This window comes from Lindgomyces ingoldianus, assembly GCF_010093535.1.
Source record: "Lindgomyces ingoldianus strain ATCC 200398 unplaced genomic scaffold BDR25scaffold_8, whole genome shotgun sequence".
In the NCBI taxonomy this organism is placed as follows: Eukaryota; Fungi; Ascomycota; class Dothideomycetes; order Pleosporales; family Lindgomycetaceae; genus Lindgomyces; species Lindgomyces ingoldianus.
In genome coordinates this window covers 129,045-156,290 of record NW_022985169.1, presented here as the reverse complement: position 1 = coordinate 156,290, position 27,246 = coordinate 129,045, and the positions used below count along the sequence as shown (strand labels likewise).

Sequence of the window (27,246 nt, the reverse complement as noted above, 5' to 3'; positions counted from 1 at the left end):
TCCTTCCGGTAGTCTACATTCAACTAGAGAATAATTTCCCAATTACCAACACGCTGGTCTGTACAATTTTACAGCCTACCACACAACAGGCTGGTGCTAGCATATTACACGGCACGAGTACACTCTACAGGGCGTTGCACCATGAGCGCCACTAACGAATGAACGACTTCGGCTGCAGCAAGCAGGGTTGTCTCGCCAGGATTGTCATAGATTGGAGCGACTTCGACTGCAAGTATGGAGGGTCAGTAACTCCATAGCTCGGAGGTAAGAGCCGTCGAGAGGGGACGCACCAACATCCGCCCCGATGATTTGCATCCCGCTCAGGCCATCTAGGACCGACAGCAACTCACGTGTCGTCCAGCCCCCAACTTCTGCAGTCCCAGTCGCTGTTTAGAACGATTATTAGCCACTTGCCCATTAGGACTACCAAGACATGCGCCGGCTTTAAGACTAAGTTTGCCACGGCTACACTGCAGCTCAGGCTGACCCCACTGACAGGCTGCTTGCCATTCCCAAAAAGGGGTATTATGTTGCCATTTTCTTATGAAGAGGGAGTGGTAGTACTGACCTGGTGCGAACGCTGGGTCGAGGACATCTATATCGACGCTAATGTAGACCTTAGACTGACCCACCCTCCGCTTAAGGCCCTCAATGATGCCTTTCACACCTACACGATCGATCTCTCTCGCCTTTATTATTTCAAATCCGCATCTGAAATCGTTTCTTAGGTCTCCTTTTGGCCGGAGCATAGGGGCTCTAATACCAGCGTGTACCGACGTATTACGAATCAAGCCTTCCTCGTGGGCGATGTGTAAGAATGTGCCGTGATTAACCCCTCTAAATGATGCTCAGCGGCTTTCCAATTTCGGCCTATTATTTAACACTCAACTCACGCATAGTGCGATATGCCACCACCTGGGTTCATGTTAGCCTTCGGATACCATTACTATGAGGCAGACTTTACCCAACACCATTGGATCCCACGTATCTAGTCAGAATTTTGTCAGCTCATATGCATTTAGATTCAAGCCGTGGCCTTACCTAGATGGCTATCGAAATGTATTACGCTAACCTCCCCCCAATGTTGGTAGGTAGACCTCAAAGCAGAAAGAGTTGTGGTATGATCTCCACCCAACATGATGATTCGCGGTGTCGGGAATTCGCTGGAATTCGCTCGACGGCCCGAGATGATCTACCACATCGGCGTTGGCGAATTGTCACCCAGTGATCAAGCGCTACTGTGGATGCAGTACCTCAATCACGCAAGCAATTTACTACTCACCTTGTGGGTCGCATCAAGCTGTTTCAAGGCAACAGTATTGTCCTTGCTATTAGTTTAGCTTCCTCACTCGTTAACCAAAGGTAGAAAGGCTGACGAGGAATGTTAAAGGTGCATCCCCGCAATCAATTACTTTCGCCCAGTCGAGGAACACGTTTTCTCCTAGATTCGGGAAATCCACTGTTAGCATTGACAACTTGGGCATCCATGAGAGTGCACGAGGCGTGAAGAGCCTCGACGATCGAGAGTCACCTTATAACATGCAAATTACCGTCGCATCGACTATCCGATGAAGCCGCTAAGAAGACTCCACGTTAGGAACTTTTGGCTGACCCCAGCTTTGCAACGTTTCCTCGATGAATGGCGAAATTCTCCTGCTTTGTATGGTCCTTTAACAGCATGTACCCACCCTGCACGACGGTGTCTAGCCACGCGCGAAATCTAACCTCACAAAGGTAGGAATAATCTTAACCGAAAGAGTGCCTACCAGTATAAATGTCCCAGGCAGCTTCAGGGGCAATCCTCCGCGATCCCCGGCGGATTCCACTCGGGCCGAAACGGGCTCCTGGTCGGGCTGTGACACCCTACTGAAATGTCAGCTTGAGCTCTTACGATTGCTGAACTAGATTCGAGTTATTTGCACAAATTAGCGAAGGTGATGCTGCGTGTGTCCAATATTCCTCCAGCAGGTATGTACCCTAGTACAGATTCCGAAGACTTTGTAGCGACGACATTTGAATCTCCAGGAAGCAAAACAGCACTTCCTGTCTTCGGTCGCAACTCGAAGGCGCTCGGCTGATTATGACGTTTCGTCGCATTGTTAATTATTGCCCTCGGCCAGCGATATCATCCGCGTAGGCCTGAAGGGCTCCCAATCCCATAATTGTGTCCAGATTCTGTATCTTCCGATTCAGTCCGATGGCCGCCACAGGCGTTACATTGAGTAACACGCTCTCGCCTGGTGGCAACACATCGCGCTTGTACCAAAAGGCCGTGGTACCCGACACCGCAGCTCAGTTTCCTATTTGCCCTGATTCTTGGATACGTCCTTCCTGCAACGTCAAGAACTAGAAATCAAACATACAGTGTCAAATGGAGCTCCAATGATTGCGATATCGTAGCTTTCTACCTCTTGGCCCTCTCCAGCCAAGCAATGTACGTATGGGAGGTTGGCATAGGTCATTAATCCTGCAAATGCGGATCCAGTACTAATGTCTACACCACCCTGGGCAGAAACAAATTGTTGTGAGAAGCTAGATATCAATGGAAAGGTGATCTCACGTGCAGAGGAGGCGTAGGCTAGGAGGGGTAAGAGAAAGGAGAGAGCCATCTTCGAAAAGATCGGCTGCAGGGCGATGATGAGAAGTTGGTGGTCATTCTGAGAATTCGCAGGAACTTATCGGATGTTTATTGTGTCTTGCAAAAACCTTGTTACAGCCAGAATTTCAACCAATAGCTGGAGGTTCTGTGCACCGCTTGTGCTGCCAAGCCCTTGGCGCGCGCACAGGTAAAAAGGATGAACAACAAACTTCAAAGCTAGAAGTAAACTATAATTTAATCTTAAGAAGACGTTACTAAAAATAAAAATAAGAGAAAAAAAATATAGTGTGCTGTAGAGGATTGGTGAGTTGCATAAGTAACTAAGTTATATCTCTTGTTTCAGCATTGCTACCCTTTCACGGCCGTTCTCCTGAAAAATCTGATGGTAACCAGCTTTTTGCAAGGCACAATATTCATTGGTTAGAATCATCGATGATAGCGGGTCACACTAGCGCTAGAAAGGGAAGTTTATGCGGACAACACCCACAGACTTTCATTCACCTGATGCTCAAGGAGCTTTGGAAAACCTCAACGAGTATACCACGGGCAATTGATATTTGTAAATTTCTCTTTTGGCAACCCAATCGACCATTGGTATTGACCACGTTGTTGTTTTTCTCAACAAACGAATAAGAAGCTATGTACATGAAAGCTCTACGCTATTCCGAAGTCCTCGGAACAACCATGCATGCCTTAGCAGGAGAAACGAAGGACGAATTCTCACTGAGTTAAACTTTATCTGGTTGATTGCAGGAGAATCCTATCCTCGAGTCAGTAATGTCCTTTCAGAACCACCAGAACCGCCATGCGGAACCTGACCTTCGCATCATCTCAGTTAATCTTTGCATTTGTATCCCATCAACCCTTCGGCAACATATAACTCTGAGTGTCTCATTCCACAATCTTCAATCATCTTTTCAGATCTGCAGTTGTAGATCGCGCGCCCTACGTGAGGAGCCGAGGGACTGTAACCGGTTCGAGTTTCGACGCCAGGGTGACAACCGTCCGAGATTGCGGCTCCAATGAAGAAGAGGGCAACGCAAAAGGCAGAGAGAATCATTTTCAAGAGATGAAGGGAATCGACCGAAGTCTTCGTGGCGAATGGGTAATCTAGCTGAGAGCCCATAATTTATCAAAAATCACTGCAGTCGTAGGAAGCCTGGACGCGGTGAAGTCATCTTCCGGAACCAGGACACAGAGCCAAATATATCTCTTCCGCACCCCATCCCGTCGCTCCTATCTCTACGCCCAACATTCGACGCCTCGGGCATGTCCCTCGTTCGACCTGTAGAGTTTCACACTCCGTCAGGCCCAAGAATTTGTGCCTCTATTCTTAGGATACCCGACACGTTGTTTTATTCCCTTTCTCCTGGGATCAAGGAACTTTAAACGACCCTAACACTCTATCTCCAGCTTGTTTCGGGTATCGGCTGGCATGGTGTTGCGTTTCGTGGTTCAGACCGTCCAAGGTTCGGATCTGATTCGCTAGTTGGAGAATCGCTAATCCGATTTCGTCCCATGTGTCTCAGAAACGGAATCAGCCACAACACCACAATTCTATCCTTCGATGAGGCACTAGGCATTGTGAGTGGCTATTTCCTGCATGTTCCTCCGATGTCGAGCACGCATAGGGCTACAGGACTATTTGTATTTCTTCGGCAGAAACAGAGGAGGCATCACGTGGGATTTTCTGCCCACTGGGCCGGGTTTATTTGTCACTCACGTTATCTACTGCGACACCTCTTCCCAATTAGGCTTGCTAATTCTCGTACCTCTTTGCTACTGGCTTTGAGGCGTTTCACTTCAGGCCTCAAACTCGCTTGCTCTGCTTGGTCTCATCAGATAACATCATCTTCAGGAAAGAACTCGGACAAAATCGTGCTTTCGGTCACACATCCTAATCCTTCGGCATCGTTCCCCAGCTCAACCAGCTCTAACAATATCCTCAGGAAGACTCAGTAGTCAAAGTCCGCGCTATTTTTACAAGCATGTTAGATCATGCTCGTGGACGGCCATCTGAGGGCCCTTTCGTTCTCCTTAGGCTCTCGAACCTAAGTAAAAGAGCGATTAATTACACACCTATTCTTAAACGCATAACACCTACCTTTGCAATTTCCATCATAAGGTCGTGGCGGGTTCTCCTCCATGTGGTTATGTCCCCATTTTCGCAACATCACAGCATCCCTCCATTCTGAATTCCAAACTACGTCGCCGAGATCGTTCGAAAGAGATCCATATTTTCCTTCAGCTCGCTTCACAACTGTTCATGTTCAAACCAAACAACGGAAACTAAATTGTAAAAAAGAGGCTGCGCATGAATAGGGTGGCTTGTGTGCGTTTTCCAATTCGCTCATTCAATTATAGCGCTTTCTCGTTGGATGATTATCCGTTGCCGTTAAGATCTTTGTTTTTCACAAAGCTCCGAAAATGGGCATGATAAGGTTTCTAATTCATTTTAAGAGGCAGATTCTGGCACACGTTTCGGCCACGTTATTAGCACCGATCCCGCTATTTGAAGAGTCTGCGAAGAGAGATAAAATGGTATGCACACCCTGCTCTTCACAAGCGCTTGTTTTTGGATTCAGCTGTTCTAATTCCTAGTTTTTAGATGCAAATTTTGATCTATCTTTGTATTCCTGTGGCTGCTGTCGGCGATTTCGCTCTTGCTAATCTTGTTCATAAGGCAGTGGCATCTTTTCCATTTCTTGTCCCATCTTCAGATGTGCCTGAGCTATCTGATGCAAGCTTCACCGGCTGAGCATATTGCTCCGTCCGATATCTTTGCTGGTATGAAGCACCACCCCCATTTATCCGCTTTGATCAGAAAGTTTAGGTGCTGGAGGTGAGGCATATTACCTTGCAAAGTCAAAGCCCGACCTTGAAGGATCGTTCCCCCAGGATTCCCGTCCATTCATTAACTTACGTATTGTAGCTTCTTATGCGAAATCGGCATTTAAATAAGTTATGCGCGATTATCACTTACTTTATTACATCAGCGAGTGACATGGGAATAAATACTGAAGTTTGGAGTCCAATATTTTTTTTCAATTCGCGCAATTGTTGTCAACCTCACATTCCAAAATCACGTGATGGAGCAAGGAACACAAATTCACATTTCGCAATCTTTGGAGCCTCTTTGACATATGGCCCATGAGTAACCAAAAGATTTGGAGCTGCCCGCGTTCCCATATCGACGACAAATCTCCGAGAATTAGGGTCCCGTCTACAGGCGCGAAGAAGAGGCATCACCGACTGTACCTTCCAACTCCGCGCCTTATTTGCTTGCTTTTGCTTTTGCAAGGCAAATTGGGTAGCTGAATGTCTAACTTTTCTTTTGGAAAGCTAAATTTGGCCTGGTTGGGTTCACGTAAGAAGCGGGGATTCATTAAAAGACTTGCGCAATCCGTAATCCCTGTACTCTTGTCTTCCAGGCCTCCCCGTTAGGCATTGGTTAACAATACTCTCCCCACTGATGTTTATTTTCGTCCTCGTCGTAGCTGCTCTTGCTAGTAGCATAGCTTTCGCCAAGCCTCTTCCTGTAGCACCTGTATCACTTGAGTCTTCCTTTTCAATAATTTCGCCTTTACCGGATTCTGCCCATTCACTCTTCTTTAGTTGGGAGTACAGTTGGGAGTACAGTAGTGGAACATTTATGCACCTCACACGAGTGATCTCCATAGTAGCAGCTTGATGATGCGTTCTTAAGGAGAAGTTTAACTTGTACAACCAGCTATCCATTTCTCACATAGAGACAGTATGCTGGTTGCGTTAAAGATGCTACCAAAATATTCACTGGCTGCTTTCGAAATACGTTCTATCGGAGACCTACCATTACTGGTATATGGTGAATATGCATCCTTAACCATTCTGACATTTTGAAGGTCTGAGGTTTAAGATTTGATAGTTCATCCGGAGCAACATGGACTATATACGCCAACCTTACAGATGTATTTCCGCTCACGTCTCTTTTTGCCAAGCAACGACCTATTTGGACCACGGAGCAGCTTACCAAAGCGTTCCTGCCGTAGAACAAGCGGGTAGGGGGTAAGACGCCAACGGGCATTAATTGCGACTAACTTGTTTCTCAAGCGTCTTTAATGTCAACTGCGACCTCGACATACTCAACACCAACTACGAGCCCATCAAAGTCGCCGACCGTAGTCTCACCAGGATCCTCCTCATACCGAACGGTCAACGTTGCCATCACATCTCAAGTCATTACTCAGACCTTGGACTCTCCAATGACTTCCTTTCAGTCGAAATTGTGCTTAACATATCTCACCGTTTCAAGTGATGGCATAGCAGCACCTACAACTGGGGCATGTGCTGATACAAGCTCCAAAGTGACGGGAAATCTTGCAACTTATGGATTCAAACCATACATATATATAGTATCGAGCGTTCTTGTTTTCCTCGCTATTATGATGCTCTTTTCTTACTCTAATAGGCGGAGACTGGCAGGACGAGCTGCAATGGTCCCCGTCACTACGCCATCCGAACCATCCGAACCATCCATATCTAGTTACCGAGACCAAACTCTCCTCCAGAAATCTAAGGATACGTTGCAGTATCTACTTCCGACACCATATGTCATGGTAGCTCCTCCTCCGCCATCCGGCCCTGTGACCATTCCGGAAGCTGTAACATAGGAGAATTCTGTTCCAGCCTCCCGTTTAGCGCACTTCCTAAAGAGAGTTCGTCTATCCGACCCTTTATCTACGAAGGATAGTACCATCTGCTAAGAGGTTCGGGGCGTGATCGAATTCATTAACAAGATGACTCTGCACTGCGCATAGAGCAGGGGCGCTTGCCGAGAGTGCTTGGACAAGTGGATCGTAGCAAGGCTTGACAATGGAGATCTTGAAAAATCACATTGTCCGGAAGCCAAGTGTAGCAATGCCTATGAAGTGGGCAAATCAACTAGTTGCGTCTTCTGAAGTACTCGAACAGTATGTTTACGGTGTTGGCAAAACAGTTCTCAAAGTAGCCACTTAGCGACAACGAGAGTTTTCGCGTTGCATCTTCTACTTCGTGGAAAACCTGCTCAAGCGAGTCGAGAGGCGTTTGATACCGGGTTATTGCGCTACTGTGTTTGTGGATAGCAATTATGCGAGAATACTCAGGCAATAAGGGACAATGAAAGGAGTTCTCTAGCACGTGGACTAGTGATGTTTGGAAGCAAATAGATGCCTGAATTGTGGCAAGCGGTTTGCTACTCACCGAACTTTTGAGTGAGTCTTTCTTTCTATATAAAGGACTGTAGTCTCATCGGGAACGCACTCCTGAAATCCTCTCAACCGTTCTTTCATCTCGAATCAATAATGGCCGACAGCGTTCCCTCAGACACCATCACCCTCAACGTCGGCGGCCGCAAATTCCTCACCCGAATAGACACCCTTGCCACAGGATCTGGATTCTTCGCAGCTCAACTATCCCGATGGATTGGCGATCCCCGGGAAGATGGTTCGTTCTTCATCGACGCTGATCCCGATCTCTTCGCTCACTTGCTTCGACATCTCCGCCGTCCGAACACCTTCCCTTTGTTCTGGAATATGGAGAAAGGGTTTGACTATGCGCTTTACCACGCTCTCTATGTAGAAGCGGAGTATTTCGGAATCTATGAGCTTGCTAAGTGGATCGAAGCGAAGCAGTATCTCAAGGCGATCACAATCAAGTCACATGGCCCAGAGATCCATGAAGTTAATGGTGCTCCAGGACAGCCATTCGTTATGAATCCTAATGTAGAAGTCGTCCAGAGGGAAATTTTGGTGACGAAACGAGAGCGGTTTGTTTGTCCCCGAGGAATCTTTGCTCATATGGTTCAACGAGGCGAGCGGCTTAAGTGTGGGAAGGCATGCTGGAAGGTGGGAGGGGACGATCCAGATGAGTACGTGGAAGAGGCGTATAAAGAGGCAGTTACTTGGAAGAATGAAGTGATCTTTAATGCTGATGTTTGTGGTACAAAAGTCGAAACAGAAAAAAGTGCAGAAGGCATGGGTGAAGGGTATTGAAGTAGGTGAGAGAACTAGTATAGGGAGAACAATATAAGAGATTGGATGTAATTGGAATTGAAGGAGAGGATGGGACATCTCGAGATCTGATTTGGACACTATATCGAGAAAGCTTAGGAAGCGTAGGAACACGAGGTCAGGCTAAAATAGATTTTTTTTTTCTCTGTTCACGTATTAGCCCAGACGCGCATGGAAACTCTTGCGTCGACGAGCAATGTTGTTTCAGATTGCCTCTCAAACCAATAAGGTGGAATAAAATGATCGAAGAAGCGAACAAATTCCACTTGTATGACCTAGGAGACTGGGTCCGGGGGGTGCCGGTACGCGGAACCGTCAAGATGCATATGAAGGTAGAACAGAACCGAGCTGGGATCTTTGAAGGTGATGACGATGTGGTTCTTGAAAGCTACAACGGGCCTTTGAAGAGGGAGCTTTCCTCTGCCGTACCGGTGTGCATTTTCAAGCCGAGCATTGTGCGCATGGTTACACCAGGTCGAGAGGGGTGAACTCTCACTAGCTTTAAGAGAGGAAAGGTGAAGCTCGTTAAGTCTACAAAGAAGATTGTGTTCGACCTTCTGAGAAGGGTTGTATCAATGATAGCGCGAAGGTATAGTTGGTGTGGTTCGACATTCTTCGCGCAAGAACTTATTGAAGGAGGCATGGATGGAAAATTCGGCAGAGAGGTATAGAGCAATTTGATTTAATCACTATGTGTACAGTCCGTGGAGATTGTGGTAGTCATTGGAGGGAGCGGTTGGTGGTTCGTGGTATGATCTCATCGCCGATTTCCGATGTCCATGCAGGTACTGCGTTCTAGAGTGGCCCTGCGCGGCCCTGGGGGAAAGAGCCCGTAAAAAAAAAGTATTTTGTACCTGTAAAGATATCATAGACTATATCGTAGTTAGCTAGCGATGTAGAACCCTTCTGTATATCGCGATGTTGTTGATTTAGAGTTGTTCTCTTTTCAGACTGTGCCAGAAACTAACTACCTAGAGCCTCCTCCTGACTCAGCATCATCCCAACCGAATCTTCACGGATGACCCAACCATCACATTCAAGGGATTCGGGGTGTGGAGGGGGGTATTTGGACATTTGCACATCCTGCTAAGGGAAGTATCAGGTATTGGGGAGGTATCTGGTGTTATCTAACTGCGCCCTACATCGCCACCTATGACCACAATTGTCGTGTGCGAAATTCTCTGGATTCTTGGCAATGCCAAGTAACAACTTTCCCCTCACAAATCTCATAGACATGCAGGTCACTGCACATATCGCTCCATATAATCCGCCTCATGGGAGAAGGACGTTGTATAGTAAGTAAGGCTTTTTAATAGGCCCTATCCGCCCTATCTAACTGTTTTTTAGAGTAGTTACTGCTAATTGTACCCTAAATTGCTTACCTCTGTTATTAACATAAACAGATAGCTAGAAACGCTCTTGCTACTTATTAGTTAACTTTTAATAAACAAGGAGGTAACAGTTAGAGTATTATTGCGTTTAAAAAGCGCGCTGCGAGTACTCTAGCACCAGCTCCGCGCGGTAGGAACGCTGCACGCGGTGGGAGGGCTGGTAGAGTTGCGCAAGGTAGCTGTAAGGACGGAGCTCTGTACCACTACGCCAATACAACTAAAAAGGTGCGAATAATCAACTAACAGTTAATTATTGCGTACAGAATAGTATATATACCCGTCGCACGTAAGCACCATCTCGGCCTTACAGTAGCAGGCGTGCTGCGTTAACTCTAGCTCCTCTAAAAGCCTACTTTATCTTACCCTGGTACATCTAGCTGTGCGCGACAAGCTTATTAAACAGATCCTCTCTGTCAGCTAGGGTGAGTCTTAGAGGACGCCCTAACCGCTGCACCTGCGGGGCTGTAATAGTACTATACTTTATAAGGTTCTGATGGATCGCATAGACAGTACTACAGCTAGCACGCGAGCGAGTAATGACCTCTAGGATAGGGACGCTGAGCATAAGGAGATGATACGCGATAGAATGACTATGAGTAGTCTTCTAGCTGTGCTTTAAGTAGGAGGAGGCTAGTAGCAAGGCCTCTAGATTAAGGATGCGCGCTTCTATAAGACGCGTCCCCTAAGGGGCCCGCGAGAGGCCTACAGTTAGATCCATGATCTAAAACTCTGTCAAATTAGTGGGATAGGCCCTATCCATACATTTGAAAAGCTTCACCTACAGTAGAAAGCGTTGTGGTTGATTATATGGAGCGATATGTGCAGTGACCTGCATTTCTATGAGATTTGTGAGGGGAAAGTTGTTACTTGGCATTGCCAAGAATCCAGAGAATTTCGCACACGACAAAAGGGCCATGCACGCACGCAAAATTTGCATCCAGGCGTTCCGAGGTTCCGCTCCCTATATACCACGCACCACCGCACCTAATTCTAGCCTCCACAGCACCATCTAGACAGAGTGGTGATCGTCAGATATGCTGTGCCTTCTGTCCTTACCAATATAGTTGCTATCGGGCAGCATGTTAAGGATATCCTCCTTCTTATCCGTCGGACGCTGGTGGAACCAGAAAAGGATGCCACCAACCGCTGCCAGGATCGCAACAACACCGTAATTCCAGACGAGAAGTGGATCTTCCGACAAGGAGACAAGCGCCTGACCAATGGCGTTGGAAAAAGCGGACATGAAGTGCCAATATGAGGTAACCAGCGACCGCATGTTTTTCGGCGCCTTGGTGAAGGCGAATTCGAGACCGGTAATGGAGGTGAAGATCTCGGAGAAGCCGATAAGAACGTACGGCGCAGTTTGTACCCAGACATTGATGGGGGCTGGGTCGTCGCATTTATTCATGTGCTTTCCGCATGGACCCAGCTTGTAGATGTAGTACTGGATGATAGTTGCGGAGATCATGGCCAGAGAGGCGAGTCCGAAGCCTAAGGCAATGCGCTTGATGGGGGTGAAGCGGATGTTGGCTTTGCGCAGAGCGGGATAGAGGAAGTTGTCGACGATAGGGATGAAGATGACCAAGGAGATGGGGTTGAGGTTGGTGATGACGTCGTTGGGGACACCGTTGCGGGTGAGGGTCGCGGCTTGCGAAGTCAAATTGTTGTTCATCTGGTTGTAGGCGAGCCCTAGGAATGCGTTAGTGGAAAGGTCAATAAAAAGGGTATTAGGTAGGGTCTTACAGTAGAGTGGAATCCAGGTGAAACAAGAGCAGGCACGAAGACCACGAGCGACTTGATCAACCCAGGCATCGTCAAACTGCATCCACTTCGGCTTGCTATCCCCGAGCTTGCTCGGCTTGACATCCTCCCAGAAATGCACGTTCTTGAAATTCTTGCGGGTTTGGACGGGGTTGATGGACCAATTGCCCTTTTGCGCAAGGAACCAAAGCTTGATAGCGCGGATAAGCACGGATCCGGTAGGTGGGCTGCGGTGGTACTTGTGGCGGCAGAACCAGAGGACGAGCGGGCAGCCGCAGAAGAGAATGGTTGGCAGAAGGAACGCACACCAAAAGCCAACGTATTTCTCGACGTACACCATGCCGATCTGGCCGGTAAGTGAGCCGACGTTAATCATCATGTAGAAGTACAAGAAGATTCGGGAAAGAGTAATGTTGGGGTCCGAAATAACGCGCTCGCCAGTCTTTGGGTCCCGAATAACCCTTAGCTTCGTCTGCCTGTACTGCTCGGCGATCAGGGGAGAGATGTTGGCCTTGAAAGCCCCCGTTCCGAAGCCGAGGATGATGACACCGAGAATGAAGGGGGCGATCGCCTTGCCGCTGGCAAGCACTGTTGGTAGAGCAGAGATGACTAAGAGAATGTGGCCAATGATGGAGAAGGCGAGGGCAATGAAGATGGTGTTGAAGCGACCAAGATATTCATCCGCAATGATAGCACCAATGATGGGAGTCGAGTAAGCCCAGAAAGAGTTGAAAGTACCGATACCAAAAGACGCGCGCTGTCCCATACCGAGAGCACCAGGCTGGCCCTCGGCGCTGGGATCCTTTCCAGTCGGGTGGCCTGGTGGTAACGGCTGCTGAACGAAGTTGGTGTCTGATCAAACACATAAGCAATGCTCTCAAACGAGAAAGCGGGAAACATACACAACACTTGGCATCCATAGTAACCAAACCGCTCGCACATCTCGACGATGGCAATAGTGTATGCAGTCCACGGGATCTTGCCCGAAATACGGGGAAGCGTGCGCAGGTCTTCCTCGGTAGGCTCCTCACCCTCTAAGTCGGCTTCGAACTCGACTGGAGCCGGGGGTCCGGCGAGACTGCTGCTCCTACGATCGGCTGCGGCCAGCGCTTCCTTCTCGCTGGCTTCGAACATGGTGGCGCTGATCGCGGGCTCATTGCTCATGGCCATGTCTGGCACATTTTGGGCGGCGGCTCCAGCCATGCTGGTGTGCTTGTGTCGAGGTTGACTGCGGGTGTAATGGTGTTGCACAGAAAGTGGGCAGTCAATAGCGGGGTAGGAGGTATATAAATAAATAAATTGAGGGAGTGGAGGGGGAGGTCACAGGGAAGCACGCTGATCCCATCACAGCGAGAGGTCTGGTGAATTATACTTTCCCCGGCGAAAGGCACAGCAGCAAAGCGAGGGAAGCTCGTGATTCGTGAACTGCAGCTGTTTCAAGCAGGTGAGTATGATTGTGAGGTTGCAATCAGCCTAGCTATTGATCAAGCCTGTGAGGGACACGGGAGCAGTCTTGGACCTGCTATGTTATCGACTGCCGCGACCTCTTGAGAGGAGCTAAGGATGGGAAGAATTGCTGCCAAGTCTATCGACATTGCTTCAAGACTCGGCGCATGAAGATCACAGGGGTCTCCCAGCCACTCATGCGAGGTAGAATTCTTATCTGAACGTTCACAGGCAGCATTGTTACCCGGCTGTTTGTGAGTTCGCATCGCGCTGTGGGCTGTTCGAGGGGTAGTAGGATGCGAAAAATAAACTTCCTACCATTTCAAGAAAGCCCAAATCGCTCCCTCCCTGCGCTAATGACCAAAGCCATCATTGACAAACTGGTGAGATCCACCAGGTGGTGCAATTCACATTTCCTCCGCCTTGGCAAAGCGGAATCCCTTGGCACCAAGTGCCTCTCGGCTCCTCCAAAAACGGTGCCAAGCCAGCCACTGGGTTGAAACGCTAGGCTCATAAAGGCAGGTTGACAAGCACGGCAAATCAGCTGAATTTGGCCAATAGATCGCTAGCTCGAGACTCGATCAGGACAAGGGTTAAACGGGCGCGACCCGCCTTGCTTTTCGAAACACGGTGCGCATCAACGCCCATGCTTATCTCCTCACTCTTTGGGATACACCACCGAAACCAAGGCGTCGTGGCAACTTGGGCTTCGTCTTGGAGCGGGAGTGGCATTTGCGCCGTTGATGGCAACATCAACTTCTTGTGAGATGGGAATTTGCAGCCAAGGCCGCGAGTATGCGAGATTGGTCAGCCAATGGTAGTGAGAGCATTCACCTCTTTATTGAATGGTGGAATTTCATGACATGGGTGGATGTGTTGGAGTTGGAGTTGGAGTTGGCTGCTGTGCTCAGCACCCACACCACCGCTCTGTTACCCCGAACGAGTTGGCGTAAAGGTGGCGATATTGCTTATCAGCTTGGCCCTGCTGCAAGAGAAATTTTCTGGAAGGTGTTCTTGCTGGGTCTGACCATACTCATGCTTTTCCAAGGTTGCTCTCCCCATGCCCGTCCATTGATGGTGGGCCTCAAGAACACTATTTCGGCTCCGACCGAGTTTTCCAGAAACCTGGTCTGGTCTTTGAGCGGTGGGCTCTCGGGTGGAGCTATCCTAGAGCTTCGTGCAGATTTTTCTTCCTTCCAGGCACCGGGTTACAGGGTTGGGTATTTGGAACCACGTTTTCGCTGTCGAGGACGAGGGTGCTTAAGCGAATGCTTCAAGGAGAGAGACTGGCGAGGGTTTATATCTGATTGCTAAGAAATAATAAGCCTACTTAGCTTCCTATGTTAATACCGGTGGGGTTCGAAACGCAATGCAGGTTATATGGGAGCAGTTCTTCATAGTACCTCAACGCGGCGGTGCAAGCAAGAAACCTTAGCAGATTGATCTTCTCAAGATACTAGCCGGACTAGAAGTCGTCTATCTGACAGGAAAGCTGAGATTATGATTATGCGTTCCTAGTAGATCGGTAACTCTATATCTCTGTTTTTGTAAAATATCATACAGGATTTTCTGGCCTCAAAGCCTTTAATATCGATCTCTTGAACTCATTTGTCAACCGGAATGTCGTCTAAGGGTCCTCCAACACCAGACCAGTAATTAATCCAGTTGAAGATCTCCGTGTGCCAAAACAGAGAGTTCTCTGGGTCGAGAACCCAATGATTCTCATCCGGGAAGTTGAGGAACCGCGAGGGCACCCCGATTCCTTGGAGAATGTTAAACAGCGCGAGGCCGTCGCTTTCAGGAAGTCGAAAGTCCATACTATTGTGCACAACGAAGTGCGGTGTGCTATAATTCGCGATGTGGTCGAGCGGGTTGAACTTCTCATAGTTCTCGCGAGCATCCCAAATCGTGCCGTTGTTGTCATGCCGGATAAACCACAGTTCCTCGGATGCATAGTCCGCAAGCGTGTTGGAGACACCATCGTGAGTTACCAGTGCCTTGAACTTTCGTCCTAAATCGTGGCCTTGGATCCAGTTCGTCATGAACCCGCCATAACTAGCGCCAGCCTCGATTCCGTTCTCAGTATCAATATACGAGAGGTTTGAGTGGATATAGTCCCAACACAATACAATGTCTTCGTATGGGTAGCTGCCCCAATTGCCCTGGATGGCATCTATGAGCTCCTGTCCGAATCCTGTGCTGCCGGTTGGGTTTGGAGCCACAACGACATATCCTTGATCAGCCCAGACCTGGAAGTTCCACCGAGTGCTCCAAGAATTTGCATTGGATCCCTGAGGACCTCCGTGGATAATGTAAGCGAGCGGGTAGGTCTTATTGGCAACAAAACTGGATGGTTTGACGATCAAGGCGTGTAGTTGAACGTCTTGTGAGCCAGTGAAAAAGAACTCCTCAAAGAGTTCAGGACCAAGGCCAGCCAATTCGGGATCAACTTTAAGAGCTGAGAAGAGCATCTTGGGCGCTCCGTCGCCTGTGGTGATGTAAAAGTCTCGCGATGTCCAGACAGCTGCTGCAGATACCAGCAGAGAGGAATCTGGCAAAACGTAGAACGCGGATACTGTAGTGACGCCAGTCAAGTTCTGCGGTGTGAAACTATCTGACACAGTCAACGGGATGTTGAAAATTCTTTCCCGAGCATAATCCTCCGCTGAGACAAATATAGATTTGCTATCTGGAGCCCAATGAATGCTGTCAGGCCACCTGTCCCAGTTGGATGCAAGGCCTTTCCAGTTACTGGTAGTCACTTCGCTACCCTTAAGACCAACATCAAGGGCGTAGAGCTTAAATCTGTCGGATTCATAGTAAATGCCATCTTGTTGAATGTAAGCGAGTTTTGATGAATCCGGAGAGAAAGTAGGGGCTCCTGAAGCTCCTTCATGACCAGCATTGTTGGCCGTGGTGTTTGGTCCATTGAAAGCCACTGGTACTGATGATCCGTCGAAAGGTCCGAGATAAATGTAGCTCGCGGTGAAGTTGGCTTTGTTTAGGTGCGTAGCTTTACTGAGGAGCGCAATGATCTTACCGTCAGGGGATATGTCATAATCGCCACTCCCTCCAAACGGCTGCACAGGAGTCTCTGGTTGGGTAGCCGTAAAGTTGATGCCTCGCAAGAGATTGCGCATACCAGAACCGGACAGAGCAAACGATGAGTTTGCAGAAAGAGTACCAGCGAAAACAGCATATCGCTCTTTGGTAAGCCAAGTATCCCAATGGCGCGGGTAAATGTCTGAGTAGAGCCTCCCCGTGTTCCTTGGTGTGGGCGCAAGCTCCGCATTGTATGCTGTACCGTTAGGGTAGGCCAGGGAATTGACCAGAAAATGTAGGTCACCAGAGGAAGTATTCGCGACCTTGAGACCTGAGAATGGTGCGTCCAATGAAGCCACTAAAGTGCTATTTGAAGTCAGCATGCTTCGTTGCACAAAGACAGCTGTTATCATCTGAAGTTCCCTGAGCCCAATTGTTCGGTACTGTGCAACGCGATGAAACAAGGTGTACCTTTCGGATGGATTCAACGCGTCCCCAATCCAAAGGGAGACACCACCAGGAGTCTCCTCATTGGTCGCATTGATGTATATGATGCCCGTTTCGCTACCCGGTATCCACATAATCTCATTTACCTCACTGGAGTTTAACGCGAAATGGGTGATATTTCCAGACTCAAGGTCTAGTAACTTATATGCGCTTGAAGAAGATTGCTCATCAAACGAATATTGCGAGACTGAGAAGAATGCAATTGTTCCAGCTGGGTTCGGAACGGCTTCAGATCGCCGGGGTGCACTCAACATCTGCCTACACTCGCGTTAGTAAAGGGAATCAAATATAATCTTGGAAGCTCTGAGCCTACTCTGGGGTAATAGCGAGAGCTCCTGTTGCGACCAATGCCGCCGCAACACCCAAGTATCGCGCCATCTTCGCCACTATTTGATCGAGGCTTCAACGGGACCTAGAATTAGAACTCAGCGCAAGCTACACAAATAGATGAACTGACAGCATAAGAGACAATATCAACACCACCAAGCAATTTCGTGTTAGTGGGGTATTTGTACCCCATCTCTGCAAAGGATGAGCACCGAGTTCGAGTCATCCATAGCACCATCGCACTAACGCTCCCCGGTCATCCTGACTATCGCCATTTTCGTGATGACAGAGGCGATCCAAATCTCCTTCCTCATGGGGCTTAACAACATGCGACAAATCCTTGGTGCTTGGGGCCAGAAATCATGATGTGAGCTGCCGTATCACCAGCTTTCCGACGCGATGGATCCCTCAATTTAGCCTTCTTGGCAAAGAGGGACATTATTACATCACGTGCTTATCAAGCTTCCGCCCAGCACCATGACGCATTTGCCAAGTCCACGAACTCTCGAGGACAAGAAGGCAGCTCAACGTTTGCACAGGCAGCGCAGAATGCCAATAGTTCCTGGAGTATGTGAAATATTGGCCACTCGGATCCGTTTCCATCCTTAACTTTTTGTCCTCGAACGGCGTTGAGGATTCGACTTCCCAGACACCGATTTGTGCTCTTACCAGGTTCCCCTCATTACCCCATGTCTGCAAAACGTGCAAGTATTGCACGTTTTCAGACTCAGGTACGAAGTTGAAACATTATCCTGATTCGATAGCTACCTTTGTAAGCAGAGACGACGAAGAATCGCAAGTCGCCCACGTCATTTGCATGGGTGTATACGAAACTGTAAAATATTGCCTCGAATTCGGAAGGCCCTCCCACCCCATTCAACCAAACTCCTCCCAGTCTTCCCTGGCGTACCACTGTCATTTCCAAAACTGTAGAAAAGAATAACTGAAACATAGACAGAAAAGGCAGGGGTGTGGCCGATAACGACTGGTCAAGTACAACATTGGTTCTCAAAGACAAGCAGATCACCCCCTTGATCCAATGAGCAAAAACAACGAGGGGTGTACTCAAAGACGAACTAAAGGACTGTTTGATTTTAAAGATCTTCGTCTTTAGAATATTACCCTCTCTGTACTTACTGTCCGGTTGTTTACTCTCTTAAACGTACCCTCCCAACCAAAGAGGACTGTTCGCCGTGTACGGGTACCGTGAATTATGCCGACGGTAATTGTGTGACATAAGCTCCCACTAAACGAACGATAGCACATTTACGTCCTGGTCAGAAAGGCGAATGGATTAGGCTCTTGTTATCCAGCCCCATCGATCGACCGCTTTGTCTTTTTTCAAAGGTCTCGTTCCTGTCATTGTTAGTATTACTCTCCTCGAACTTCCTCTAGGTGTTGTATACTCTAGCTATCTCAGTACCGTGCTTCTTGGTATATGCGACGATACTGTAAAGCTAAAGTTCTTCTGCTTGCCTTGTTGAGACGAGGAGACGCTGTCGAGTTGTCTCAAGCAGAGCCAATACTAGTCCGAGGCCCTTAATGGGAGCGTCTATTCGTAACTGGTTCGCCCTTTAGAAAGTATTCAGTGTATTAAGAATACTAGCTTTAATTCTAGGGACAGTGTTCTTCTCACGCTTCTATTATTAATCGCTAACCAGACTTGGGTTGTGTTTAGAGGCGCAACGTCCCGAGCGGCTACGTGGATCCACAAGCCGATAAGGGAACGCACTTGGGGATCTCTTGCCATCAGCGCATTGATAGCTCTCAGCTAATTCTCTGTGAGTGCCTACAGATCCTTCTTAGTAAACTTTTCTTGGAGGACTCTGTAAATCCAAGGTTGCATGGATTTCGCACCACAACCTCACGGCTATAAATTGCAACAATCCCGGAGGATGCAGTCGAGATGATCCACAGGTACTCTAGAGAGTCACTGGCAGGTTTCTTATTGAGCATGGTTTCTTCGATACTATTGCCCGCCCCGGCCTGCGTGGATTCACGGTCGATGCTACCAGCTAGCCTGGATGTGTAATTTATTTAAGCTTCTGAGAGGTCTTGCCCTGATATTTCCGTGTGGAGGACGGTTATCTGTAGCTGCATCACCGATGGGCATGATGTGGCCTTCTTTGTAAGTGACGAGTCTCGCTGGTCGTTGTAGTTGCTTTTTATCAAATTCCTCTTCTTAGGCGGGATTTTCGGTATGACTAATATCAAATGAAATGGTGGTTGTAAGGGGATGGGAATGGAGGTTCCACGTTGATTAATGAGATAAGGTTAAGTATCAGATACACTTTCCATACTTGCGACTATGTTGCATGGTGCCTTAGCCGAGGAGTGTTAGCGGCATTATGATGCTACGTACAAAGTTCAGGGGTCTTTCGGGGTTCAGTACTTGATATGAGACAGAATAAAATCTGCTCTGTTCGTTTCCAAAACCAAACAATAGGCAGAGCAGATTGGATAACCTTTTTAATATTTGAGAATGTTCTAAAAAGCCAATTTTCATATTAAATTTGAGGAATGAAAAGAAGCCATCCGCCCCCAGGAAGCAACATTCACCTTTGGCCAATTCCAATCTAATGGAATGTTCTCAACCCCTCTTCGATAAAGACTCCTAGTCCACCACATCCGAGAATAACCCACAGCCACTTATTTCTTATCTCCCGAGCCGCTGGCCAGAAAGAATTCTTCTCGCTGCGGAACTTCTCTAGCTCCGCAAATTTATCTGGGGCGGACATGGAATAACGCCTAGTTTGACCCCTTTCGTTTTCCTTATCCCCACCATAGTACCGAAGGAAGAGGTAGTTGGCAAGGGGGCCGAGGAGTTCGATAGGTGCAAGCATATCCGAGCCGTACAAGAGAACGATGAACGACAAGTGAACGAAAGCATCACCAAGATAGCTGGAGAAAGATCACAATCAGCGAGCGAAGAAGGAGGAAAATACTGATGAACTTACTTTGGATGGCGGACAATGCTCCAAACACCCTCCTTCAACATCCCTGACTTCCCTTCAGCCTTGAATTGATCAAGCTGATAGTCCGCCAATGTCTCAAGCGCGATGCCAGCGGAGAACATTCCCACCGCAATTATCTGGATGATTGGATGGTAGCCCATCAGCACTGCTCCCTCGTGTCGGAATGGCGCTGTGAAAGGCAAGCTAATCAGCATCTGGAAGAACGCCTCGGGAATGAAGGTCGTGAAGAGCGACTTGGTCCAGAAATTTTCCTCTTGCTTAACCTCATCGTATCGTGGGTCGTCCTTGCCCCGCTTTAGCGACTGGGAGGAGATACGATAGAAGAGCCGTCCACCCCAGAGAGTGACGCCAGTCAGCAGGAGACGTTCATGCCAGGAGAGACGATGGAGAGCTTGGGAAAGGGTAAATCCTTGGTACATCCGACGGCCAACAGCAGACCACCAGGCATTGACAACCTGGCCAGAGGGCCACAGCCAGTCCTTGGCTTCAACGCGGCCTGTATAACGAGCAGCAGCCCATGCAAGGACTGCAAGACTCGAGTGCAGGCCTAAGGATGGGGCTAGAGTATCTCTGAAGATCCCAACATCGAACAATGAGGCTGAGTTGACATGCCTCTTCGAATGGAAAGTATCAATTTTCTCCGTTCCAGAGGCAGGTCTAGTACCATTTGAGCCCAAATAGAAGTTGTTGGGTTCACGGTCTGCGATTTGGATCTGGACATCAGGCAGCCTCGAGGGCGCGTTGTCTGATCTTCCGAACCACCCCGAAGCCATGTTGAGGAAGAGAAGAGCTACAAGTGGAGCAGCTCTCGCCCACGAGGTTGCTTCATCTTTAAAGCTTCCCCCGCAATATGAATGATGTAATGCATGGTGATCTGATCGCGGCCCCACTTACCCCGTATTCTTGTTGACCCGGCTAATCCTGCTGAAATGCTGACTCACGAACGGTAGTTTTTATTCCGGCCATTCAGCACTTGTCCCTTATATATATTGGATTCAAAGCCTATTCGAAGGCAATTACTGCCCCTCGGCTAGCTTCAACATTTATTCCTGTTGATGTTGAGACTATGAGGAACTAGGATGACGTCATTCATATGTGGTCAAAGCCTCCTTTCAACCAAGTGCGGCCACGAACCCACAACTGACACTGCAAGGTAACGTCCCCTGCAAAACAGATCGCCTCGTGCGCCAGAATAAGCCTAACATACTCTAACTTTCGAGCACGCAAAGTCCGCCGACGTGTTGAATCTCCCAAAACGTCATGTTCAACGCGCTCCATAGTGATTGGTTAATATAAGATCTATCCTACCTTAAATTACACATTGGTAGTTGTCTTGTCACTCCATTCGTACTGTGTACTACGATGCATCGAACAAAACCTCTTGAAGATAGCATCACCACCTCACCTAATCGCTACTCGGAGCTAACCCTCCCCCGCTATTCAGAACATACAATACTCGATATAATGTTTAACCTGTAGCCAACTATATACGTAGTGTAGGAAGCTAATCCGCTTTGCACGTCGGACCGCTGACAAAAACTTTAAATGCTCTCTGTAATTCGTAGCTAGGTTCCTATATTACAGCGGAATAAGAGCTCTGCAAGTTAGAACGTTCTTCGGACGGGGCCGAGGTTCTGACGCTTGGCAGTCTAATCCCCGGCAAGAATAGGTTTGCCCTACTACCGGTATGTTGAATGGTTCTCAGTTACGTGTGGAAATGGTGCGTGCATCCACAAACTTTTGACAAACCTTTGACAAATACGAGAGTTTTGAGCGTGATCATAGCAAAGTAACCGACATACTGTGGTGCGATTTTCAGGTTTACGAAAATCTGCTTATCCTATACTACGATAAGGCCAGAGATGGCTTCCCGAGCAAGCGCGTTATTATTACAGAGGACTCTGCTCCTGGCCATTGATGGGCCAGGCGCCTTACCGAAGAGCTTGACGCTGAGGGTGTAGAGATGATAGATTGATCAGTAAAATCACATTATTTACATCCTATAGATGGTCTGCCCCTAAGAATATATTCAAATTTCCCAAAAAATCAACGTCTGTTTGGCTGAGCGCAACTACCAAACAGCCATCTTAGCCCCGAATTGGTGTCCCCCCACGTGACTGAAACCCTTAGACATGCTGGGTGGGCTGGGAGAGAGAAGAAGCTTGTCGAAGACCACCTCTCTACGCTAACGAGCGTAAGTAACCTGGGTGGTGTGCTGCAGTACCTGGGGAAGTACAAGGAGGCAGAGGAGATGGACCGGCGGGCGCTGGCAGGGAGAGAAGAGACTTGGCGAGCACCACCCTTCTACGCTAATGAGTGTAAGCAGCCTGGTTGTGGTGCTGCAGTACGAAGCGAAGTACGAGGAGGTAGAGGAGATGAGCCGGCGGGCGCTGGGAGGGAGAGAGAAGAAACTTGGTGAGGACCACCCCTCTACGCTGACGAGCTTAAACAACCTGGCAGTGGTGCTGCAAGACCAAGGGAAGTACGAGGAAGTAGAGGAGATGAACCGGCGGATGCTGATAGGGAGAGAGAGGAAGCCTGTTGAGGGCCATCCTGACGCGCCGAGGAGTGTAAGCAACCTGGCGCTGGTTCTGCAAGACCAAGGGAAGTACGAGGAGGCAGAGAAGATGAACCGGCTGGCGCTGGCAGGGAAAGAGAAGACACTTCGCGAGGACCATCCCGACAGGGTGACGAGCGTAAGCAACTTGGCGCTGGCAGGGAGACAGAAGATGCTTGGCGAGGACCACCCCGACACCCTGGAAAGTCTATACTATCTTGCACATCTCCTGGACATACTTAAGCAGTATGAGGAGGCGACAAGCTTATACGAGAGATCATGCGCTAGAATTGACTAGGCGCATCTCATCCAATTACTATAGTAAGTCACCAGCATTATTCTACAATGCTCTCGGCGATATTAGCAGATTAAGTTTCTACTGGACGAGCAACGACTACAGAATAAGATTCGAAAGAAGATAGTAATAGCCAGATAACCGGTAAAGAATCAGAAAATCGTAGAATGGTGCAACTATCACAGAAGTTTTCTAGATTTGGCATCGGAATATTAAAGAAACGCCGCAAGTAACTCAAACCATACGACCTGATACTGTCCCGGTGCCAAGCCTATAAACTGCAGTGTACTCTGTCAAGATAACCTCTTATCTTCTGTATAATCTTACGAAGACATTAAATTAGACACTAAATTTGCAGAATAAGTGAAGCTTCGATGGGAAGGAAATGCAGAACTTACAATTAAATATAGTCTGAAGAAATTATGAAGTCTTTTTGTATATGCTACGCATTTCCCAACAGATGTAGTATGAAGCTGCGATGTCGGTTGGCCAGTAGCTCTTTCCTACACTTTGGCAATTCGCGTTGCCGAGGAGAGCTTAAATTTGCCATTTGACGCAAAACTCGATAACAGGGGAAAAGAAGCTTAGTAGATAGGTTCACCTACGGTATGATTATCATGTAATAGTATTATAATACCGAGGCTGGTAATTATCATTATCGGAAGTGTTTAAGGGTTTTTACCAAGCAGTACCGATCTATAGGGGGGATTTGTCTCCTACATAGTGTACATGGTTGGTAATGATTTTCTAATGATTTCCTAATATCACTGCAGAATTTTATAGGCTGGATTAGCCTTAAAATGAATTTAAAAGTAAGAAGATAATGCTAGTATTGTGGAAGTTTGTAGAACCAAGGCGCACTGTGCAGGAATCTAGCAGAAGGACAACTATTGTGAAGCTTTTGGGAGAGCCAAAGTGATGAGGAACTAATTTGATTGGTAAAGGAGTGTATCTGAGGGCATATTTATGCAAAAGAGTGAGCTAGGAAGCATGGTGCTAAAGTAGGCAGCAGTAGTGGATGAATGCGAGTAGGTGGTGCAGCTCGGAGGACTTCATAACTGTAGACAACTATTTTAGAGTATGTTTTTAGTGCCAATGTCTCATATATTAAGGCCGTCCTCTAGACTACGTTGATTAGAGAAGTATAAAATAAGATACCTCACTTTGTCACCTTGAATCCGCGGTGAAGCAACACCGTCATCTCCATAGCTCTAGCGGTGGAGAAACCGCTTGTTCGAGCAGCTGTTTGCTAACCTTCACATCACCACATCAACACCGCTATTTCGTCACCCACGTCAGTGTTTTTTTCGTCCCTCTCCCCTCTCTTTTTTCCCTCTCCCATCTCTTTTTTCCCTCTCCCACCAACAAACCCGCAAAATGTATGCACCAGAATACTCCATCTCACCGCAACGCAAGCGGGCTTCGACCGCAAAGTCGGAGAAAATGAGCGTGGAGCTTAAACACGCCCTCAAATGTCTTGGCTATCGCGATCTCGACCAACTACAGCACATGTTCCTGGCCAAAGAATCATTCCTCGTGCCATGGGCCTTCTTTCGCGATACCTTTCTCTTTCGCCAGGAGGCCGGCATGCCACGAGCTTCGCTTCCAGGCAGTGTCACTCGAGAGGACATCTTATGGTGGTATACGCGGTACGATGACGGAATTTTACGGTACGATCCTAATGATTCTGATGACAAGTCTGCCCTTGATGATAAGACCGCGTCCAGGATCGATGATATCGATACATCGGCTTGGAGTGTTATTGAGCATGAGAAACACCTCTTTGTCTGGCTACTTCAGGCCTTCAAGGTCGGCAAGGCGAAGAATCCTTATGGTATCACGTACTTCGAATGCCGCAACGTTTGTGCTGCCTGGGAAGAAGTGCTTCTGCCTATTGTCAATGATGTTAGGGAAGGTCATGATATCCGCGGCCGTCGGCACTATGGGGAACTCGCTGCCTTCGTCGATAAGGTTTCTCCTAGTGCACTTGCATTCCCTGAGAAGAACGTTGGTGTTCGTCGTCGAGACATAGGGAAAGACCGATCTCACCGGGTTGGGATGTTAGCCCGAAAGAAACAGCTTGACGAAGATGACATGGAGTTGCGGCACACATACCCGCAGTTCGGGCAAGTCGCTGAAAAGCAAAAGGTCGATCTGAAGGCTTGGATCCGAGACAAGAAGACTGTTGCTGATCGAAAGATGGCAATGAAGTTTCTCGAAGGCAGTCCCTGTCCGCCGAAAAAGCTAGCTGAGTGCGCATCCTCCTGGATCAAGTCCCTCTCATTTAGTAGTCTTCGACATCAATCTAATGATAGCAGCCACAGTACGCCTAGCAAGAAGGGCAAGGAGGTCTTCGGCAGCACGCGTCCTACACCGGAAAACTCACCGCTTTCGAAAAAGAATGAGTCACCGTATGGTTCCCAGCGCGGCAAGACACCGCTAAATCAAATGGGTCGCGGCAATAGGACGCCGTCTACAGAATTGGTTGGAGTCATTCAACGGAAACCATCACAACATGAGGCTGACGGTTTGTACAAAGCAATCAGGACCTCGAATCCATTTGCTAACGATATACCCAAAGAAGTGGTCGAGTACACTGTGCCTGCGTCTGATGGTATGGCCCTCGCTCTCAATGTCAAGCAAATCGCGTCATCTGGGTTGAACGGTTCGTTTCCTGATTTGATCTTTACGAGTCATCCCTTTGCACCCGTACAGTTCTCTGACTGTGTGACTTCAGGATCGATGCCATACAACCCCAACAAGCGCGATGTCTCCAAAGAGTCGAAGGCGGACGTGAAGGAAGGCGGAGGCTCTAGGGTCTATGGAGGTATTCCTGTTGGCTTTCTGGAGGGTATATATGCTGGAACCATCTTAGTTGATCTATCCTTAACTAATGACCTGATACAAGGACCTGACCCATTCTTTGAAAATAAGCATACTAGGTCCAACGAATCGGTCGCGGCCCGTCGCGCTGGGAAGATGCCAGCCACCCGTATCCCGAGCCCGGTGAACGTTGGCCCCGCTGGTCCTCCTAAATACCACCCAACACGACCCCGAAGCCCTCCACCATACGCTGTTGAGGAAGACGATCAAATACCACCAATTCCACCCAAGAATCCCCACCGATATGCGGCTAGCAACGTAAAGCCTACTACAGTTCGCATCGTGTCAAAGGACAATATCCGAGCTGCTCTCTCTACGCACTCCTCTCAGGAATCCCTTGCTGAAGTTGCGCAGAGCAATAGGAACGTCTCGGCTAGTAGTGAAGCAAGTTGCCGATCTAACCCGTTCGCTGTGATCGGCGGCAGGGGTTTCAATACGGGCGAGTATTCGATACATTCGTACAATAGCCACATGTTCCACCGTGACCGTATCCAGGAGGGTAGGGGTCACTAGCAAAGCATGAAGAACCCAGAGGGGAAGATGCAGGGAGGCAGCCCGTATGAGATGCAAGAATTCTAGGAAACCGGTTTTTGGGGATTATGTAAGGCAGCTACCAAGAGAGGTTTGAATGAATTGGTGTGGCTTCGAGTCGTTGGAACTTGGAAGAACTGATTTTGTACAATAAGACAGGCGTGATTCTGAGTTGCATGTCATGCACTGCACCCTACTGCACTTCACTGCCAATCAGATTCCCAACACAAGTAGAATTAATATTGATTTTCAGCTTCCCATCTGGATACGAGTCGGAATGAAATATGCCCGTCATAGCGTAATACGTGCAACCACGAGTGCAAAATACGATGCTAGACCAACCGATGTTCGGCACTACTTCAACTTTGGATCGTTCTGACATAGGTCGGCGCACTGTCTTGCACTGCAGTTGTTGTGAATTAGCATTTTAATGCGAATTGCGCAATAGGGCACTTACCAGAGTTTGACATCATCCGGGTCAGGGCGATAAAGACATAGCTGGGCAAAGCATTCGTCAACGCAGTTACGTTTGTGAAGGGAACCGGCTGGTAAACGAAGGCCTAGCACCGGGAAACCAGATGCCAGCACAATGAGGGGGAGATAATAGAGGACTTGGGGTCTCATCGTGTTGGCTCTCTTGTTGGAATAGCGACGAGAATGAATTTAGTTTGGATAGTTATCGAGACTTAGGTGTGTGCCATCATGAGGGCGACCGGTGGTGGCTTTATATGTCGCATCGGCAGCGTATTTAAAATCCCGGTGGAATGGGTCCGAGTACGGGGCAATAATTACTACCTTTGTTCCAACTACTCAGCTGTGTGTGTGCCAACCTATAAGAAGGAACCTCGGTTGGGTGCTGGACAAGAGAATACAACTAAAGGGTGAGCAGGCTATGAGTATTGA

General features: G+C 48.2%; 12 protein-coding genes across 12 annotated transcripts; 5 read left to right on the top strand and 7 right to left on the bottom strand.

Annotated features, from left to right (window-relative positions):
• Nucleotides 1-6: 6 nt before the first annotated feature.
• Nucleotides 7-2,640, bottom strand: BDR25DRAFT_281455 (Arginase/deacetylase). Its single transcript, XM_033687893.1, has 10 exons — nucleotides 2,364-2,640; nucleotides 1,767-1,863; nucleotides 1,377-1,441; nucleotides 1,283-1,324; nucleotides 1,042-1,192; nucleotides 965-988; nucleotides 894-915; nucleotides 569-837; nucleotides 291-386; nucleotides 7-226 (listed from the first exon to the last, which is right to left on the bottom strand). The coding sequence occupies exons 1-10, from the start codon at nucleotides 2,607-2,609 to the stop codon at nucleotides 105-107; spliced, it is 1,134 nt and encodes a 377-aa protein (XP_033550407.1). The 5' UTR covers nucleotides 2,610-2,640; the 3' UTR covers nucleotides 7-104.
• Nucleotides 2,641-3,283: 643 nt separating this feature from the next.
• Nucleotides 3,284-5,531, top strand: BDR25DRAFT_352060 (uncharacterized protein; the record flags this gene model as incomplete). Its single annotated transcript, XM_033694964.1, has 17 exons — nucleotides 3,284-3,326; nucleotides 3,375-3,449; nucleotides 3,487-3,693; nucleotides 3,748-3,772; nucleotides 3,798-3,903; nucleotides 3,937-4,037; nucleotides 4,069-4,187; nucleotides 4,222-4,322; nucleotides 4,393-4,486; nucleotides 4,522-4,566; nucleotides 4,621-4,629; nucleotides 4,725-4,895; nucleotides 4,922-4,987; nucleotides 5,019-5,140; nucleotides 5,208-5,285; nucleotides 5,320-5,441; nucleotides 5,498-5,531. The coding sequence occupies 17 exons, from the start codon at nucleotides 3,284-3,286 to the stop codon at nucleotides 5,529-5,531; spliced, it is 1,518 nt and encodes a 505-aa protein (XP_033550406.1).
• A 60-nt stretch (nucleotides 5,532-5,591) lies between these two features.
• Nucleotides 5,592-6,465, bottom strand: BDR25DRAFT_352059 (uncharacterized protein; the record flags this gene model as incomplete). The annotated part of the gene is made up of 5 exons (XM_033694963.1): nucleotides 5,592-5,616; nucleotides 5,673-5,822; nucleotides 5,853-5,921; nucleotides 5,967-6,285; nucleotides 6,345-6,465. The coding sequence occupies 5 exons, from the start codon at nucleotides 6,463-6,465 to the stop codon at nucleotides 5,592-5,594; spliced, it is 684 nt and encodes a 227-aa protein (XP_033550405.1).
• Nucleotides 6,466-7,947: 1,482 nt separating this feature from the next.
• Nucleotides 7,948-8,556, top strand: BDR25DRAFT_158866 (uncharacterized protein; the record flags this gene model as incomplete). Its single annotated transcript, XM_033684002.1, has 1 exon — nucleotides 7,948-8,556. A coding segment is annotated over one exon (609 nt), but the record flags the coding sequence as incomplete, so codon positions are not given.
• A 2,439-nt stretch (nucleotides 8,557-10,995) lies between these two features.
• BDR25DRAFT_281451 (PTR2-domain-containing protein) lies at nucleotides 10,996-13,415 on the bottom strand. The gene is made up of 3 exons (XM_033687892.1): nucleotides 12,683-13,415; nucleotides 11,763-12,632; nucleotides 10,996-11,708 (listed from the first exon to the last, which is right to left on the bottom strand). Exons 1-3 carry the CDS (start codon nucleotides 12,981-12,983, stop codon nucleotides 11,029-11,031), a joined length of 1,851 nt encoding a protein of 616 aa, XP_033550403.1. The 5' UTR covers nucleotides 12,984-13,415; the 3' UTR covers nucleotides 10,996-11,028.
• On the top strand, nucleotides 12,853-14,730 carry BDR25DRAFT_392124 (uncharacterized protein; the record flags this gene model as incomplete). The annotated part of the gene is made up of 10 exons (XM_033698188.1): nucleotides 12,853-13,055; nucleotides 13,100-13,136; nucleotides 13,174-13,236; nucleotides 13,278-13,430; nucleotides 13,458-13,702; nucleotides 13,735-13,988; nucleotides 14,021-14,382; nucleotides 14,427-14,521; nucleotides 14,602-14,641; nucleotides 14,687-14,730. Exons 1-10 carry the CDS (start codon nucleotides 13,020-13,022, stop codon nucleotides 14,728-14,730), a joined length of 1,329 nt encoding a protein of 442 aa, XP_033550402.1. The 5' UTR covers nucleotides 12,853-13,019.
• On the bottom strand, nucleotides 14,687-17,442 carry BDR25DRAFT_301803 (uncharacterized protein). The gene is made up of 3 exons (XM_033689653.1): nucleotides 17,089-17,442; nucleotides 16,740-17,033; nucleotides 14,687-16,634 (listed from the first exon to the last, which is right to left on the bottom strand). The coding sequence occupies exons 1-3, from the start codon at nucleotides 17,151-17,153 to the stop codon at nucleotides 14,831-14,833; spliced, it is 2,163 nt and encodes a 720-aa protein (XP_033550401.1). The 5' UTR covers nucleotides 17,154-17,442; the 3' UTR covers nucleotides 14,687-14,830.
• A 2,154-nt stretch (nucleotides 17,443-19,596) lies between these two features.
• BDR25DRAFT_281446 (DUF1295-domain-containing protein) lies at nucleotides 19,597-20,879 on the bottom strand. Its single transcript, XM_033687891.1, has 2 exons — nucleotides 20,060-20,879; nucleotides 19,597-20,003 (listed from the first exon to the last, which is right to left on the bottom strand). The coding sequence occupies exons 1-2, from the start codon at nucleotides 20,848-20,850 to the stop codon at nucleotides 19,679-19,681; spliced, it is 1,116 nt and encodes a 371-aa protein (XP_033550400.1). The 5' UTR covers nucleotides 20,851-20,879; the 3' UTR covers nucleotides 19,597-19,678.
• A 1,510-nt stretch (nucleotides 20,880-22,389) lies between these two features.
• Nucleotides 22,390-22,932, top strand: BDR25DRAFT_216791 (uncharacterized protein; the record flags this gene model as incomplete). Its single annotated transcript, XM_033684883.1, has 1 exon — nucleotides 22,390-22,932. The coding sequence occupies one exon, from the start codon at nucleotides 22,390-22,392 to the stop codon at nucleotides 22,930-22,932; it is 543 nt and encodes a 180-aa protein (XP_033550399.1).
• A 37-nt stretch (nucleotides 22,933-22,969) lies between these two features.
• BDR25DRAFT_352053 (uncharacterized protein) lies at nucleotides 22,970-24,271 on the bottom strand (the record flags this gene model as incomplete). The annotated part of the gene is made up of 10 exons (XM_033694962.1): nucleotides 22,970-22,984; nucleotides 23,015-23,183; nucleotides 23,277-23,298; nucleotides 23,388-23,465; nucleotides 23,531-23,571; nucleotides 23,612-23,625; nucleotides 23,659-23,676; nucleotides 23,791-23,881; nucleotides 24,093-24,158; nucleotides 24,195-24,271. The coding sequence occupies 10 exons, from the start codon at nucleotides 24,269-24,271 to the stop codon at nucleotides 22,970-22,972; spliced, it is 591 nt and encodes a 196-aa protein (XP_033550398.1).
• A 35-nt stretch (nucleotides 24,272-24,306) lies between these two features.
• On the top strand, nucleotides 24,307-26,325 carry BDR25DRAFT_311796 (uncharacterized protein; the record flags this gene model as incomplete). Its single annotated transcript, XM_033691256.1, has 2 exons — nucleotides 24,307-25,594; nucleotides 25,667-26,325. 2 exons carry the CDS (start codon nucleotides 24,307-24,309, stop codon nucleotides 26,323-26,325), a joined length of 1,947 nt encoding a protein of 648 aa, XP_033550397.1.
• A 97-nt stretch (nucleotides 26,326-26,422) lies between these two features.
• Nucleotides 26,423-26,967, bottom strand: BDR25DRAFT_352051 (uncharacterized protein; the record flags this gene model as incomplete). The annotated part of the gene is made up of 4 exons (XM_033694961.1): nucleotides 26,423-26,510; nucleotides 26,541-26,675; nucleotides 26,702-26,746; nucleotides 26,801-26,967. 4 exons carry the CDS (start codon nucleotides 26,965-26,967, stop codon nucleotides 26,423-26,425), a joined length of 435 nt encoding a protein of 144 aa, XP_033550396.1.
• Nucleotides 26,968-27,246: the final 279 nt, after the last annotated feature.

Bases quoted from the DNA above. Each gene is read 5' to 3' on its own strand.
- BDR25DRAFT_301803 (XM_033689653.1), bottom strand. From the start codon at position 17,153: ATGGCGCGATACTTGGGTGTTGCGGCGGCATTGGTCGCAACAGGAGCT. The intron at 17,034-17,088 runs GTAGGCTCAGAG...ACGCGAGTGTAG, and splicing joins GCTCTCGCTATTACCCCAGA to GCAGATGTTGAGTGCACCCC. The intron at 16,635-16,739 runs GTACACCTTGTT...GACTTCAAATAG, and splicing joins GCGTTGAATCCATCCGAAAG to CACTTTAGTGGCTTCATTGG.
- BDR25DRAFT_281446 (XM_033687891.1), bottom strand. From the start codon at position 20,850: ATGGCTTCGGGGTGGTTCGGAAGATCAGACAACGCGCCCTCGAGGCTG. The intron at 20,004-20,059 runs GTAAGTTCATCA...ATCTTTCTCCAG, and splicing joins AGCATTGTCCGCCATCCAAA to CTATCTTGGTGATGCTTTCG.
- BDR25DRAFT_281451 (XM_033687892.1), bottom strand. From the start codon at position 12,983: ATGGCTGGAGCCGCCGCCCAAAATGTGCCAGACATGGCCATGAGCAAT. The intron at 12,633-12,682 runs GTATGTTTCCCG...GTGTTTGATCAG, and splicing joins CTATGGATGCCAAGTGTTGT to ACACCAACTTCGTTCAGCAG. The intron at 11,709-11,762 runs GTAAGACCCTAC...ACGCATTCCTAG, and splicing joins CACCTGGATTCCACTCTACT to GGCTCGCCTACAACCAGATG.
- BDR25DRAFT_281455 (XM_033687893.1), bottom strand. From the start codon at position 2,609: ATGGCTCTCTCCTTTCTCTTACCCCTCCTAGCCTACGCCTCCTCTGCA. The intron at 1,864-2,363 runs GTATGTTTGATT...ACATTTCAGTAG, and splicing joins TTGGAGCTCCATTTGACACT to GGTGTCACAGCCCGACCAGG. The intron at 1,325-1,376 runs GTCAGCCTTTCT...ACTAATAGCAAG, and splicing joins ATGCACCTTTAACATTCCTC to GACAATACTGTTGCCTTGAA.